General features: G+C 41.9%; 1 protein-coding gene and 1 long non-coding RNA gene across 2 annotated transcripts; both read left to right on the plus strand.

Moving 5' to 3' along the window:
• Positions 1 to 742: 742 nt before the first annotated feature.
• LOC131318598 (probable protein phosphatase 2C 55) lies at positions 743 to 3,939 on the plus strand. Its single transcript, XM_058348499.1, has 4 exons — positions 743 to 943; positions 1,508 to 1,832; positions 2,054 to 2,200; positions 3,273 to 3,939. The coding sequence occupies exons 1-4, from the start codon at positions 858 to 860 to the stop codon at positions 3,600 to 3,602; spliced, it is 888 nt and encodes a 295-aa protein (XP_058204482.1). The 5' UTR covers positions 743 to 857; the 3' UTR covers positions 3,603 to 3,939.
• A 1,943-nt stretch (positions 3,940 to 5,882) lies between these two features.
• Positions 5,883 to 7,194, plus strand: LOC131318601 (uncharacterized). The gene is made up of 3 exons (XR_009197746.1): positions 5,883 to 6,131; positions 6,304 to 6,431; positions 6,670 to 7,194. It is a non-coding gene; the product is annotated as an uncharacterized LOC131318601 (long non-coding RNA).
• Positions 7,195 to 15,428: the final 8,234 nt, after the last annotated feature.

Here is a 15,428-nt window from a genome sequence, read left to right on the forward strand (position 1 = left end):
CGAGCCCCAGAGTAAGTCTCACAAGCCTGCCAAAGCCCCACCATAGGTCAACAAAAATATTTCTTTTACACCCGACAAAAAAAGAAAATATATAAACCCTACAAAATAAATTAGTTTCAGATTAAACTAAGAAATCCCTTTCCAAAGCTAACAGAGAGAATGTAAAACCCTTCCCTTGTCTACAACAACATGACCGGGACGCCATTCGAACTCAAATCTTTCCAAGACTTAATAGTAAAGAGAATAAATTTCTTACATCGTCGGTGTAAATATTTATTCCCTCCAAATCAATTATATTGTGCCACGTCGTCATGTTTTATTGATTGGAACTACTGTTTTGCAACGTGGCGCAATGTAATTGATTTGGAGGAAACAAATGTTTACGCCGGCGGTGTAAAGAATTTATTCTCAATAGTAAATGGGAAAACAAGCTTGGGGCCGCTCACCACTTGGGCAACCCAAATATTGGGCCCGGCACCGCGTAATAAATAGTTGGAGTACCACGTAAGCAACGCCACATTATACTCCGGTAGCATTCAACAATTACTCCTTCGATAGACAAGGCGTGTATGCCAGGTAGACAAATCCCGCGCAATCTTAACTAACTTTCCTTATAAAATCACTGCTTCCGATTACTTGCCAATCAAGCAACAACTCTCCTACTAAAAACCCTATCTCTATATATCTAACCTCTCACTGCTTCATTCTACATAACCATTCGTATCTCTGGGAAAAAGAAGCCTTTCATTCTTCAACCCTAGATCACTCGTCCCTCTCGCCGTCTCCTTAGATTTTCCGTAGAGTTTTCGTTAAATTCGCGCTCGTGCAGATTTGGTCTCTGCGCTTGATTTCGAAACATGGCGATGATCGTTGCGAAGAAACGCCTTCGGCTTGTGAATCTCTCCGAGACTTCCCCTTGCGGATGCAGATCCGTTCGCCAAAAGTAATTTAACATTCTGGCTTACAGTTGTATTTGTATTTGTATGTATGCATATATATATATGTAATTCTACATGGACGCGTATGGATGTCTATTTGTGTAGTATGGCTTTTGATGTAAAAACTTTTAGGTTACTCTGTTTTCTAAACAGAGCAAAACGGAGGGCCAAACTGCATATAATCACTGAGATTGAAACGAATAGTTATATGCCGTGAAAACTAAAAAATTGGGTTGACCGATTAGCCTCTGGCCCTAACCGTAGTGAGAAGCGCTATCCGGGGCTCCATAGATACTCTACCAGCGGTGGATCCTCTGACGTCTCCAAGCCGACCATAATAGATCATGCTATCAAACGATCTTCTTTCTTCTTACTATATATTCTGTCTCCAAGATGGCCTTCTTCCTGCATCGTTCTATCGGAAGAATTGTTTCTCAAATACGGAGCGATACTAATTTCACGAGACTTTTATATAAGCATATAAAGAAAACACGGATTTTAATCTTTCTTCCTCTTCATATCAATTCTATTTTTTTTTTGTTTCTCTAATTTCCCCCCTCTCAATGTAGGATTGTTTCTAGCAAAACCAACTTGAAGATGGTTGCGGGATCGCTATACCTGCCAAAGGAAGACAAGTTGAAACCCAGAGGAGAAGATGCTCACTTCATGTGCATAGAGGAGAAAACCATTGGCGTGGCAGATGGCGTCGGCGGGTGGGCCAAGACGGGTGTGGATGCAGGGGAATACTCCCGGGAGCTCATGACTAACTCAACCATTGCAGTTCTTAACCAGCCCAAAGGAGCTGTGGATCCAAAACAGGTTTTGAATGAAGCTTATTCGAACACAAAGGCTCAAGGATCATCAACAGCTTGCATAATTACACTCAATGGCCATGTACGCAATTTTGTTCGCTTTTTACTACTTCTTTACTTATCCTCTGGTCATAAGCAATGGAATGGTGATCGCGTTTCCTGATCATGTTTTGTATACTACGCGAGTTGTTGTCCTTGCGGTTGTAAAAAACATAGCAACTAGCAAGTATGTAGTCTTTGAATCTAGTGAATGTGTTTCATGTATGATTTCTTATTTGTTTTTCGTTTTTTGTTTTTCCCTAGACCTTGCGCGCAGTTAACATGGGAGACAGTGGATTCATGGTGGTTCGAGGCGGAAGAGTGATATATCAATCCCCTATTCAGCAATGGAGCTTCAATTGCCCATATCAATTGGGAAGTAGCAAGAAGGACCATCCAGACTTGGCAATGGTTTGTAAATTGATCACATATGTTCTGTTTTTATCTTGCCTCAGTTTTTGGTCTTCAAGTAGCAAGATAAAAATTCCTTACTTTCTTTTTGAGGGTTTTAATGCGCTAGGGTTCCTTGGAACTGTAAGAGGAATACCTAGGGCTGCCTCCATTGTAACTCTTATTCATACTTTCATCATAGTGAAACACCTTAGCACCTCCACGATAACTCTTATTCATACTTTTATCATAGTGAAACACCTCAGCACCTCATGGAGTACGACAAGCAATCTACTTAAATCGGAACCACAACGTAAATCGATCTCAGTGTCTTGTCTTGCTTCTTTTTTTTTTTTTGAACTGTAAAAAGGTGTGAGGGGGCCACCAGCGTAGTAGCTCTCCCTGGGCGTGACCATGGGGGCTCCCTACCCACTGTGGAATGTCCAGTTGAGCCATAACTACTGCTCGGGAGAGCAGACCGTCACTAGAGTACCACCTAGGTACATAGTTGGCAAAGGGCCCAGTCCGTGAAGTCTAGCAACGAGATGAAGTCTTGCGGGACTCGAACCAAGGTCCGTGTACGGAAGGGAGGGCATTAGGCCACTCACCTTTGCCAACTAGGCTACCACCTTCGGTGGTTCTTGTCTTGTCTTGCTTGCTAGATTGTTTTTTGTTCTTGGTTTGTTCTTTGTGTTGTGTTTGTTGGTTTGGCCCGTTGGAATCCCCAACAATTTTCACCCCAGTTAATGCCAATTAGCTACTTGTATAGAATTAGTTATGCCAATATAAGTTACCGTGCTCTTATGCCTATTTAAACCACGATTGCCCTTGTTTGTTTTTTTGTTACGTACCAGCTCGTGGAACACTTCACAGCCGATACCTAACAACCGTACGATTGCTTGAAGCTTTTAACGCTGAAAAATAATCTCTGAAAACGCACAGACCGCTACATCTAATTCCCGCTGCGTGTCATTCGATACTCCTCCTACTATTATAGTTACGCAATTTAACAAATAATAAGGTGATACCGTAATCTTATGCCTAGTTAATTTTGCCTAGTTAATTTCTCAAATATTGTTCTTTGACTTAATAGGAGTTGGAATTGGAAGTAGAAGCAGGGGACGTTGTTGTAGCGGGAACAGATGGGTTGCTTGACAACATGCACCCAAGTGAGATTGAAGAAATAATAAGGCCATGTTTGGAACAAGACTCAGATTCAGATCCACAACAACTGGCTGAAAGCATTGCAAACCTTGCTTTGTATAACTCCTTCGACAAGTACGCCGACACTCCCTACGCTCGGGCAGCTAGAAAAGCAGGGCACCGCCATCGCAGGGGCGGCAAAGTGGACGATATCACCGTCATTGTTGCCTTACTCAATCAAATGTTACCACAGCAAGATTGCCAGCTGATCAAATGCTGACGATTGAACGGATGAAAATCAAATTGGTTATCCAAAGTCAGGCAGAATCAAGTGATCAGAACTTATGAGAAAAAGTAAAAAAACATACTTAATTTAGAGTGCAATTTGGTGGCTCACTCATTTTGGAAGCTGGCTAGGTGAAGATCAGAGATTTTGTTCAGCTGCGTTGTCGACTCGTTTTCGAAGAGTACTGTTGGTGTTGTTAACTTGGGATGTCTGTAATGAAGTGTTTCGGAGATGAATTTGAGTCTCTTGTAAACTCATTTGTAACAAGGGCCGAGCCAAGTTTTTTGAGCAGTGAAATCAATTCTTAGAAACATATCTGGTGTTTTTCTTATTAGTCAATCAACCAAAACTATTACCAGAGATATAGAAATAACCCCTCTAAGAGCATCCCCAATGGGGATGTATTTTAGAAGGGGATGGATAGTTATTTTAAATGTAAAAAGTGGTTAAAAGTTAGTTGGATGTAAAATAAAACCCATCACTCTCCAATGGTGAGATGTAAAAAAGAGATGGATAATTAACTAACTTTCCCTTCTTGTTAATTTTCCCCATTGGAGCAATTTTTTTTACATATGGATTGTATTATAACTATAGCACCTGGTTTTACATCCCCAATGGGGATGCTCTAACAACGGTAGTTGATGTGCAAAAAGTATTTTGATACCTATGAAACGAACATAAAAAGTTCGAATTTTTTTTTATCATTGTGTATATCAATACACTTACTGAGAGGGTAAAAAAAGTATTGGACATATCAGAATTTGAATACAATGACCGTCTCTTTCTCTTGTAATCGGTAGACAGTGATGTCCGATAAATTTGATTTCTTCATGGATAAAAGCTTGATGAAAAAGCCTGCAAAATGAACAAATTGGATTGTCAAGCAGTACAGCATAGAGTTACACAGTTTTGCATAACACTAATGAAGTTTCCATTTTTTGGTTATAACCAAGTTGTCCGGGTCAGCTGTGCACCCTCCACCAATCCTCGCACCAATCCCACCGTCCACGGGTGGCCCCAATTGAAGCCGGGATAAAACCCTGTATAAAATACATTTCAAAAATCCAATTCGTTTCAAACAAGAACAGATCCCGAAGCAACTCAATCGAAAAGAAATAAACGCGAATTCCACCACGCCTATGTAAAACAAACAAAAAAAATGATTCGTTTCGTACCTGAATAGGGTTGGGACCGAACTTGAACAGGACTCCTTGAAACCGTTTCTTGCGATTGACTGGTTAGTGTCATTTTGCCTTTATTCGGTTGGGAGTATTCTGCGGGGTTGAAGTCGAGGTTTTGATGAAGGAGGAGAGAGAGAGAGAGAGGAAGGAGGTGAGAGAGAGAGAGGAGTGGGTTGGCTGTTCTTGGAGTCTCTCCCTGCCATGGAGGACGACGGTGGAAGCTCATTCCAAATTCAAGCCTATGAGAAAAGCGTATTTGCGAATCACGCTATCTTATCTCCTGGCCGCTTCATTTTGCTAGCTGGAAAAGTGTGTTTGCCAATAGCGAAATACAATCCACTGGCCACGAAGTTTTGCTTCCCGTCCCATTTTATGAGGGAAACGTGCTTCTCAATACCGCTTTACAGAAGCCTCGCATATGACAGACGCGAGCTTTACCAAAAACGATGTCGCCCGTACTCCCTAGGACTTCTCATTTTGACCCTGCGAAATCCCTTGAAACAAGAATTTATCAAATTGTGAGCTTATTAGGGTTCATTTTTACGATCCAAAATGTGCATATTGAAGATATTTTGATGAAGACAAACCTGGAAACAGATTTCTTGAATCGAATGCTTTTTGATATATAATCGGAGACGATAATTGCGAATTTGTTTTTGTAAAAATAAACTTGGATGTACTGTATCAAACCCATTCGGATAGAGAGAAAGGTTGTTTTGAATTCGTCAAATTGTGATCTCATTTCGATTTGTCTCCATGATCGAAATCTCTCAACTTGTAGAGCTTGTCAAGAAGATCCATAGTGTCAAAGATAATATGAATCTAAGGCTGAATGAATTATAATCGAAGACGATCAAAGTGAATTTATTTTTATGAAAATAGATTTGGCCACACTGTATCATTTAAGCTAATATATTCACTCCGAAGACGGCGAGGTTGTCCAGCGGAGAAGGATTCTCACTCCATTGTAAAACATCACTTCTAATCTTCTAATCCGTCAACACAATCTGATACCCAATAAGCTAATTTCGATTCTTTTTAGCTTTCATTGTTCTTGGCAATAATTTCTTAATCAGTCAACACAATCTGATGTTAATTTCGACTCTTTGTAGGAGCTTTTGCGAGCATTGGTTTTCGCTAGAGATTTTTAGGTTCTTAATTGGAACGAAAAGGATTGCTTTCAGTTCGGACTTGATCCCTTGAAGTTACCTCGTCTTTGTGTGAACTTCCAGTTTTCCTTCTACATACATAGTGAATGTGGACATAAAGTTACAGAAGAAAAGAGGGAGATAAAGCCTCCACTTTTTGAAGCTCGTTGAAGTTTCAAAGCAAGGTCGAATAGGTTACTACTCTGCTCGTCTTGCCTGTGATATATGAAAATTTAAACTCCTCGTGTTCGGCCCGATTAAAACTCATTTTAGATGGAAGACTTGGATTCAGTAGTAGATCGGCATCAATTACTGGGCAAATGTGCTTTTCTAGAAGTATAATTGACAACTTGTACTTTTTTGCAGACTGCAATTTAAAGCTGCGACAAACAATGGTGGAAATGTTTCGAACTTAGGTCCACAGATGCAGCTTACAACAAGCTGGAATGCTTTCCAGACATGGAGATCCCTACACTCTGATTATCAGTCGAAAGGTCTTTTATTTATTCCCCATTGTTCTTCCAGATAAAAATGTTCACTTTGAGGTCGACCGAATAGTAGGATTGAGCCCTGCTTTCTCATGCTAACTTATCATTAGCATGGGAAAACATCATTACTTGCTTTATAATGGTTGCATCAATCCTGTTGGTGCATCTCAAAATGTTATTTTCTCCCTTTAGACCATATTCAAAAAATACCCACTACAATCTTACATAGGTTTTTTGCTTCCAGGAATATCAGTTTGGTAGCGATGGGAATTTGCAAGGAGTCGGTCTCTTCATAAACATGGAACCTAAAACTAGGCATTTGGTAAGTGAACCTCATGATCACTGTCTTCTGGTTCTCACGCTCGATTAAAGTGCAGCATTGCGAAGGAGACTTTGTACACGTATGTAATGCTTAAATAGGAGGCAATAACATGGATCATAATGATCAGTTTTATGAATGGGGATGAAGAATATGCATTTTACTTCTCCCTGATAGGGTTTGCAAGTATGAAGTTTTTTTTTTTTGGTTGTAGTCCATCTTGAAACACATGCCGTTCTATAAATTGTTCACTGAGGAAAACAAAGAAGGAAGTTTTTAGTATGTTATGTTGCACATTCGACGGAAGAGTCTTAGAAAGCATGACAACTACGACAATTCCTTTAAATTTTTGGAGAATGTCAGCTACTCTCTCTCCTATGTCTGTCTGGACAATTTTCCGTGGTTTCCATGATCTTAAGCTGCCAAATTGACTCAGTATACTTTCTTAAATTTTCAAGTTGTTGTCCTGTGTAGAAGCCCTAGAGGGTGGTCTAGCTGCTCGTGCTGGTATATATAAAGGGGTTGAGATATATGGTGTGTACTAATCACATTGTCTCCTCGCCAACTCATGAATCTGAATAAAGTTCTCTGGTTTTAAATGTGTTTTGACAAGAGCAAACCAAAATAAGCCTTGTTTCCATTCAATCGGGGTTGGCTTTTCTATCTGCTGTGAATGAGCGATTTTTTTATCTTGTACTCTTAAATCTTGGTGACTTGGTTCGAATTAATTGATAGGCATTTGTGAAACTATAAGTTATACGGCTTTTGAGAAAGTACCATTAAAAGTTTGGTGACTGCAATGGATTTACATTATTAAGCGGCTGCCATTAACATCTGAAATTTGCTGGATTAACTATCCCGGATTTTATTGAAGGTCAATCTACCTCATGAGATTATTAAGCATTCCCCGATATCCAGCACGATCATCCATCATAGAACTCAAGAGGGCCATCTATTAAAGACTGGATATGTGAAGATATTAGTTCTATCTCTGGTAGTTTTACATCATTTGTCTCTTGCCCTTACCATCTTTTTACATTTTGTTATTCAATATATATTTTTTCAGGCGTTGTATGAAACCACTTTATTCTTATAAGACAGAATGCTGCTGTTGATATGGAGAACACAGTTCCTGAGATGGAGGATCAGGGGGTAGAATCATACATACTGGGCCTGCTGAAAATTTGGTAACTTCCTGATTCTTAGCCAACATGGAGAAATTTCTCATGCTGTGTTTGGGTCATGAATTTGTAGAGTTGTGTATGGAGGGAAAGGGAAATGGTGGTGCAAGTTAGAAGAATATCTGGTCTGCCCACTTCGTACCTTCTAGAGTAATATTTTCCTTTACCTTTTCTCTTCCCTCCACCATTCTCATACACGGGCTTAAATTTAATAGTGTCTTTCTCTATTATTCATGTTAGAGTATTGTCAGGCTTATGTTAGTCCCACATTGGTTAGTTATCTCATTGTAATGAGTATCTCATAATATAAATAAAGTCTTTGTGTGTTAGGGTAACTTAACAACCCTAAACACTTTTCTCATTTCTCTCTCTTTCTAACAACATGGTATCAGAGCGGAACCCACCGTAAATCTACCATACGTCACCCACCACCACATAACAGTCGTGAACAGTAATCTCGGCTGTGAACAGTGGAGTTTTCTGAAGACCATCAGATCTACGCCTGACAACTCCAACCCAGGTGCCGGCGACCCTCGCCGGCCGTCGCCCAGTCATCGGCGACCCTCGCCGGCCATCGCCTGACTCCGGCGACCCTCCGGCGACCCTCGCCTGACTCCGGCGACTCTCTTCTGTACCAGATCTGCTTCTTTCTCTATCATATCTACTCCTTTCTCTGCCGACTCTCTTTTGTACCAGCCTCAAACCCGTCGCCACCCACAGCCCAGCCACCGGCGACCCTCGCCGGCGGTCACCCAGTCTCCGGCGACCCTCGCCTGACTCCGGCGAGTCTCCTAGTTGCAGATTCATGTGATTTCAGCCTCCTGTGATCGTTGTTTCTCTATCTTCTACTCAATATTGATGTAAGTCGGACATTTTGGAGTTGTTTTGTTCAGTTTATTTGGGTTGGACGGTGTTCGATTTATCCTGTTTAGTTATTGGTGGATCTACGTCATCTATGGAGTTCGTATCCGTGACTGTAATGTCTAACGCACGTCCAATCTGTTGGGTATTTATGGCTGTGGTCAGTTCTAGTTGTTCTTGCTTCTGTTGATGTTCGCTTGTTGATAGTTATTGCTCCTGTTAGTTGATCTTGTTGGTTCTTATTGATTGGTGCCTCTCCGTTGACCGGTAAAATGTCTGAGCAGAAGAAGGATTCTGATTCTGGTACTGTATCTAGCACTAGTTCTACTCTTGTTGGTAGCTTATCTGGTGGCTCTTGGTCTCGCGACAGGCGCCCTATTACCTCCACCCCATTAAATGGGGGCAATTATGTTCTTTGGGCTAAAGCCGTTGAAGTATATTATATGGGTCAATTCGAGGACTCCTATTTGATTGATGATGCTCCTGCTACTACTGATGAACCAACATATAGGGCATGGAAAGCTATTGATGCCCGTATTCGTTCCGAGTTATGGAATAGTATGATTGAACAAGTTGCTAGTACTCTAATGTTCTGTGATACTGCTAAAGAGGTGTGGACCCAGGCTAAAGAATTGTATTCAGGTGTCGACAATCTCCGTCGCACATATGACCTTCATCGGTCTTTCTTTGCTATAACTCAGGGTGATGATTCTTTTGAAGATTATTATGCTAAGTTTCGGCGCATTTGTAATGAATTGGATATTTGTGAGCCACTTTCTACTGATATTCAGGTTATGCGGCGCCAGCGTGACCGTATGAGGGTCACTCGGTTTCTCTCCGGTGCATCATCGAACTTTGGTCCTGTGGGTAATCAGATTTTAGGGACTCGTGACTTACCTCCTCTCAGTGAGGTTTTCAGTCGTCTCCGTCAGTCATCATCTATTTCTGCCCCGACTCCTGACCGTTCTGCTTTAACTTCCGCTGTTTCTGATAGCTCTGTGTTCTCAGTCAGCCGTGGTCGTGCTCGCGGCAGTGATTCTAGGTTTAGAGGTCGTGGCCGCGATTTTGGAATACATGGCCGTGGTTCTGTTGGTCGTACAGATACTGTTATCGGTGGTCGAGGTGATCGTACATTTAGTCGAGGTGGCCGCACGACAGGGGGAGGCCGTGGTCGCGGCCGTGGTGCTCGGTTGTGTACTTACTGTGGGGGGACCAATCATTGGGTGGACACATGTTATGAGTTGTATGGTTTTCCTCAGGCTCATCAGGCCACTGTCTCTGAGGATACTGGACAGTTTGCTCAATCTTCTACCGATAGTTTGGTTATTTCAGCTGATGAGTACCAGCGCTTATTGTCATTTCAGAATACGACAGGATCTTCCGCTGCTACGCTTGCTCAGACCGGTCCATCTATTGCTTGTGTTGCCTCCTCTTCTTCCTCTCCTTGGGTTATTGACTCGGGAGCTACGGATCATATGACTGGTACATCTGTTTTCCTTTGTGATCGACAGCCAGTTGGTAGATCATCTCATGTTACCTTAGCTGATGGATCTACCACTGCTGTTACTGGTTTGGGTTCAGTTCCTGTCTCTTCCTCTCTTACATTGACATCTGTATTACATGTTCCTCGTTTCCCATTTAATCTTATGTCTGTAAGCCGTCTTACAAAATCTTTAAATTGTTCCGTTACATTTCTTCCTCATGGTTGTGTTTTTCAGGATCTCACGACGGGGAGGAAGATTGGTGGGGGCATTGAGCGAGGTGGCCTCTATTACTTGACAGTGTCTCAACCTGTTGCCCTTCAGACATCAGAGTCTCCATATCAACAGCACTGTCGTCTTGGTCATCCCTCTCTTAAGAGTTTGCAGCGACTTGTGCCCTCGTGTCGTTCCATTAATAAGTTGGTTTGTGAAGTTTGTGAGTTTAGTAAACATCGTCGAGTCAGTTTTTATCCTAGGGTTGAGCGTCGTGCGTTGCGTCCTTTTCAATTAGTTCATTCAGACATTTGGGGGCCTATTCATGTGCCTAGTATTTCTGGTTTTCAGTATTATGTTATTTTTGTGGATGATTTTTCTCGTATCACTTATCTTTATCTAATGAAAGAGAGATTTGAATTGAAATCTGTTTTTAAATCCTTTTACATGCAGATTAAGAATCAGTTTGATACGTGCATTAAGACATTTCGTTCAGATAATGCCCGTGAATATTTTCATAGTACCCTTTCTCAATTTTTTGATGATCATGGCATTATTCACCAATCGTCTTGCTCTCGGACTCCACAACAAAATGGAGTAGCTGAGCGCAAGATTCGGCACTTGTCTGAAGTTATGCGTGCCTTATTATTTCAAATGCAGGTTCCTAAGTCATATTGGAGCGACGCTGCCCTCACTGCCTGTTACTTAGTCAATCGCATGCCCTCTACGGTCCTAGGTGGTCAGGTTCCCCATACGGTCTTATTTCCTGATCGACCTCTCCATTCCTTACCTCCTCGCGTTTTTGGGTGCACCTGTTATGTCCATGCTCTTGACCCTGATAGGAGTAAACTTGACCCTCGGTCTTTTCGGTGTATTTTTCTGGGATACTCACACACTCAAAAAGGGTATCGATGTTACTCTCCTACTTTACGTCGTCACTTTGTCTGTGCTGATGTCACGTTTAATGAGTCTTTGCCATATTACTCAGCTCCTATTACTACCAATGACCTCCTTACCCTAGAGTCTGTGTTACCTATGGCTATTCCAATTGGCACTATACCAAATCGTTTGCAGGTTTATGTTCGGCGTTCCCCTGCACCAACACCACCCCAGCCTCCAGCACCAACCCAGCCTCCATATACAGAACACTCCTCGCCTGCCGAACCGTCTTCGCCAGCACCTCCGTCTTCTCCCCCGTCGCCAGATCCGCCTGCTCCTCGCTATCCGACTCGTGAGAATCGCCACCCGCCTTTAAAATATGGTTTTTCTAATTGTTCTCGCACTTCTCATCCTCTTTCTCAGGTTATCTCCTATGATCATCTATCTCCATCTCTTCGTGCTTTCACTACTACTGTCTCCTCTGTTTTTGTTCCTAACACTATTCAGGAGGCATTATCACGGTCTGAGTGGCGGCAAGCTATGGAAGATGAAATGTCTGCTCTTCATAATAATGGCACGTGGGAGTTGGTTACTCTTCCTGCTGGTCAAACTACTGTCGGTTGTCGTTGGGTCTATACTGTCAAGTACCTTCCTAATGGCACTGTTGAGCGCCACAAAGCCCGTTTGGTTGCCAAAGGGTACACCCAGACTTATGGTGTTGATTTTTCAGAAACGTTCTCTCCCGTTGCCAAGCTTGGTTCTGTGCGCATTCTTATTTCTCTTGCTGCTAATCTTGGTTGGCCGTTGTTCCAACTCGACGTCAAAAATGCCTTTCTCCATGGCGATCTCCAGGAGGAAGTCTACATGGAGCAACCACCTGGGTTTGTTGCTCAGGGGGAGAATCATAAGGTATGTCGTCTTCGCAAAGCACTCTATGGACTTAAGCAATCTCCTAGAGCGTGGTTCAGCAAGTTTAGTGATGCAGTTATGAAGTTTGGCATGTGTCGAAGTCAATCAGACCACTCTGTATTCTCCCTTATGTCGGCTCGAGGGAAAGTATTGCTCATTGTCTATGTAGATGACATTATTATTACTGGAGATGATCAAAAAGGGATTGATGAGCTAAAACAGTTCTTACATAGTCAGTTCCACACTAAAGACTTGGGTAAGCTGAGATATTTCTTAGGTATTGAGGTAGCGAGGTCCAAGGATGGGATCAGTCTATCCCAGAGGAAATATGTGTTGGATATTCTAGAGGAGACAGGTTTATTGGGAGCTAGATCTGTGGAGACTCCAATGGATCCTAATGTGAAACTCTGCATTGATCAGGGGGAGGTATTTCCTCGTCCAGACCAGTATCGTCGATTGGTTGGTAAGTTGAATTATCTTACCAATACACGTCCTGATATCTCATTTGCTGTTAGTACCGTGAGTCAGTTTATGTGTGCTCCTTGTCTTCCACATTGGGAAGCTTGTATTCGCATTGTTAAGTACCTTAAGGCTCATCCTGGACGCGGTTTGTTTTACCGTTCTAATGGTCATTTTCGTGTTGAGGCATTTACGGATGCAGATTGGGCAGGGTCACCTTCTGACAGGCGTTCAACAACTGGTTATTGTACTTTCGTTGGTGGCAACCTAGTTACTTGGAAGAGTAAGAAGCAAACTGTTGTTGCAAGGTCTAGTGCAGAGGCTGAGTACCGTGCTATGGCTCATACCACATGTGAGATTGTTTGGCTGAGATCCTTTCTTGAGGAGCTGGGATTTCAGATGCAATTACCCATTCCGTTGTATTGTGATAATCAGGCAGCAATTCACATTGCATCCAATCCGGTATTTCATGAGAGGACTAAGCATATTGAAGTTGATTGTCATTTGGTGCGCGAGAAGTTAGTTGGTGGTGTGATAGCTACTCCCTTTGTGTCTACAGGTGCTCAGTTAGCTGACGTGTTTACTAAGTCATTGTTCAAGCCCCGGTTAGAGTTGTTATGTAACAAGCTGGGACTTTGTGATATTTACTCTCCAGCTTGAAGGGGAGTGTTAGAGTATTGTCAGGCTTATGTTAGTCCCACATTGGTTAGTTATCTCATTGTAATGAGTATCTCATAATATAAATAAAGTCTTTGTGTGTTAGGGTAACTTAACAACCCTAAACACTTTTCTCATTTCTCTCTCTTTCTAACAACAATTCAGAATGTTTGCAAGTTGTTTAATAGGGAGGCTTGCGTCATTCCCTTTGTTATCAATTCGTAAAGTGGGTTGTGTACAAATTTAGGAGCATTGTCTTTGCCAACTTATAAATTCCTTGAGATCAACTGTTTTTTCAAATTAGGTTAGAAGCAACGAAATCAGTTTTACCCACTAATTACCTGATATATGCAGGTTGGAAAGAAGATATATATCCAATGATTAGTCAAACCAAGCTCCTTGTTACCGTTCTCATGAAAGAACCCTTACTTTGCAATTATGTTAGACCCTGTGCAGAGCAACTCTTTTTCTTTACAACTCGGTACCGGTCCAAAAAACTGACTAATTCGTGGACTAATTGTTAGTGCACTAGAGGGGCCCAACTATAATCGGGGAAAAATCCCGGTTGAATTGACCCAAACAGAAATTAATAGTAGCATACACGAAAAAACCTATCTTTGCAAAATGCAATTATCTTAGACCCCATAAAATGGCTCCAACTCCTGTGAGTTGCGTTTGTGTTTTGGTGAGGGTTGTGTTTGGTGGTCTGTTTCTCTAGTTTTCTTGGTGTCTTGTCCAGGGGTAAGTTTGGGTAGTTGGTGCAGTGTCTTTTTGTCCTATTGAAGCTGCTTGCTCTAGTATGCTATGATGGTGCTCAACTGGTGCTGGCAAGCTTCGGTGTAGTTCAGCAAGCTATCTTGGTTGCTTTCTTGTTGGTGCTTTGGGGGATCTTTGCTATCTATTCTGAGGCCAAAGATTTCGTATCTCCTGGTGTCTTTATAAGTCATGTGATGTTGCTGCTGCTGCTGCTCTATTTTACATGTTCTGTTGCTGTGGTTTTCGATTGTTGTGATACACTACTAGTCATGCTATTTGCAGCCGCTCTATGTTGATGTTTGGCCAATTACACTGCTCAATCTGCTATATGTTCATGCTTCTGCTACGTTCATGTTGTGGCCTCAATCCTGGGCTACTTCATTTGGCTCAGTTGATGCCTCTATTATCGGGGCATCACTCTCGCTCTTGGAGCTCAGACGCTGCTGTTATTCCTGATCCCCAAGTGTTTCTCCCCTTCTTTTGGAAGTGCTACTCAAAGGGCTCAGTTTTGGTCTCATCCACACATTATACCTTTACTTTTTGGTGTTGGAACATATTGCTCATGGAGTTGATTTATGAGGCAACTATGTTTATTATTTTTCTTTGGTTGGTCAAGGATTATGGAGTTGTATTAAATTGATTCTTTGCATGTACCCAAGGCAATAAAACCATTTTGATTTACTTATTAATTCTCACTTTTCAGGTGGAACATTTACAGGAGTCTGAATTCAAATGTTGATTGCAGCCAACATGTGAGAGAAATTGACACTGATTTTACTTTATTAGTCTTGCGTTACAAGAAGAACATGGATGAAGCTGGGATTATGCCCGGGAAAATTATAGAAACTATATTCCAACTCAAAAGTTTATGCTGCTAGGTGTTGAGATTTCAAGTGATCGTTCATCTCACGTCCGACCAATACTGAACATGTATTCTTCAGCATCTCCCTCAGTCCCATAGCCAAGAGCTAGGCTATTACTGGAGCAACTTCATGGGCAATCAATGATGGGTCCACAACATACCACTTTAGATTGAAATCCAGATCTCCATTCCATATTATGAACCAGAGGATCCAATTTCTACTCTGTTGTGGTCGGCGGATGAGGAGATCAGATGTTGGAAAGGTGCAGTCGACAAATTAAACTTTAATAGAACAGCATTTTATCGGCTTTTACATCTATGTCACATGCCATCGAGTGGCTAAAAATTTGATTTTGGAGCTCAAGATCGGCTGCACTAACATGTGGAAAAATAGAAGAAGAAAAAAAAAAAGAGCTCTTGCCAGAT

The sequence above is a fragment of the Rhododendron vialii genome, chromosome 3a, assembly GCF_030253575.1.
Source record: "Rhododendron vialii isolate Sample 1 chromosome 3a, ASM3025357v1".
NCBI classification, from domain to species: domain Eukaryota; kingdom Viridiplantae; phylum Streptophyta; class Magnoliopsida; order Ericales; family Ericaceae; genus Rhododendron; species Rhododendron vialii.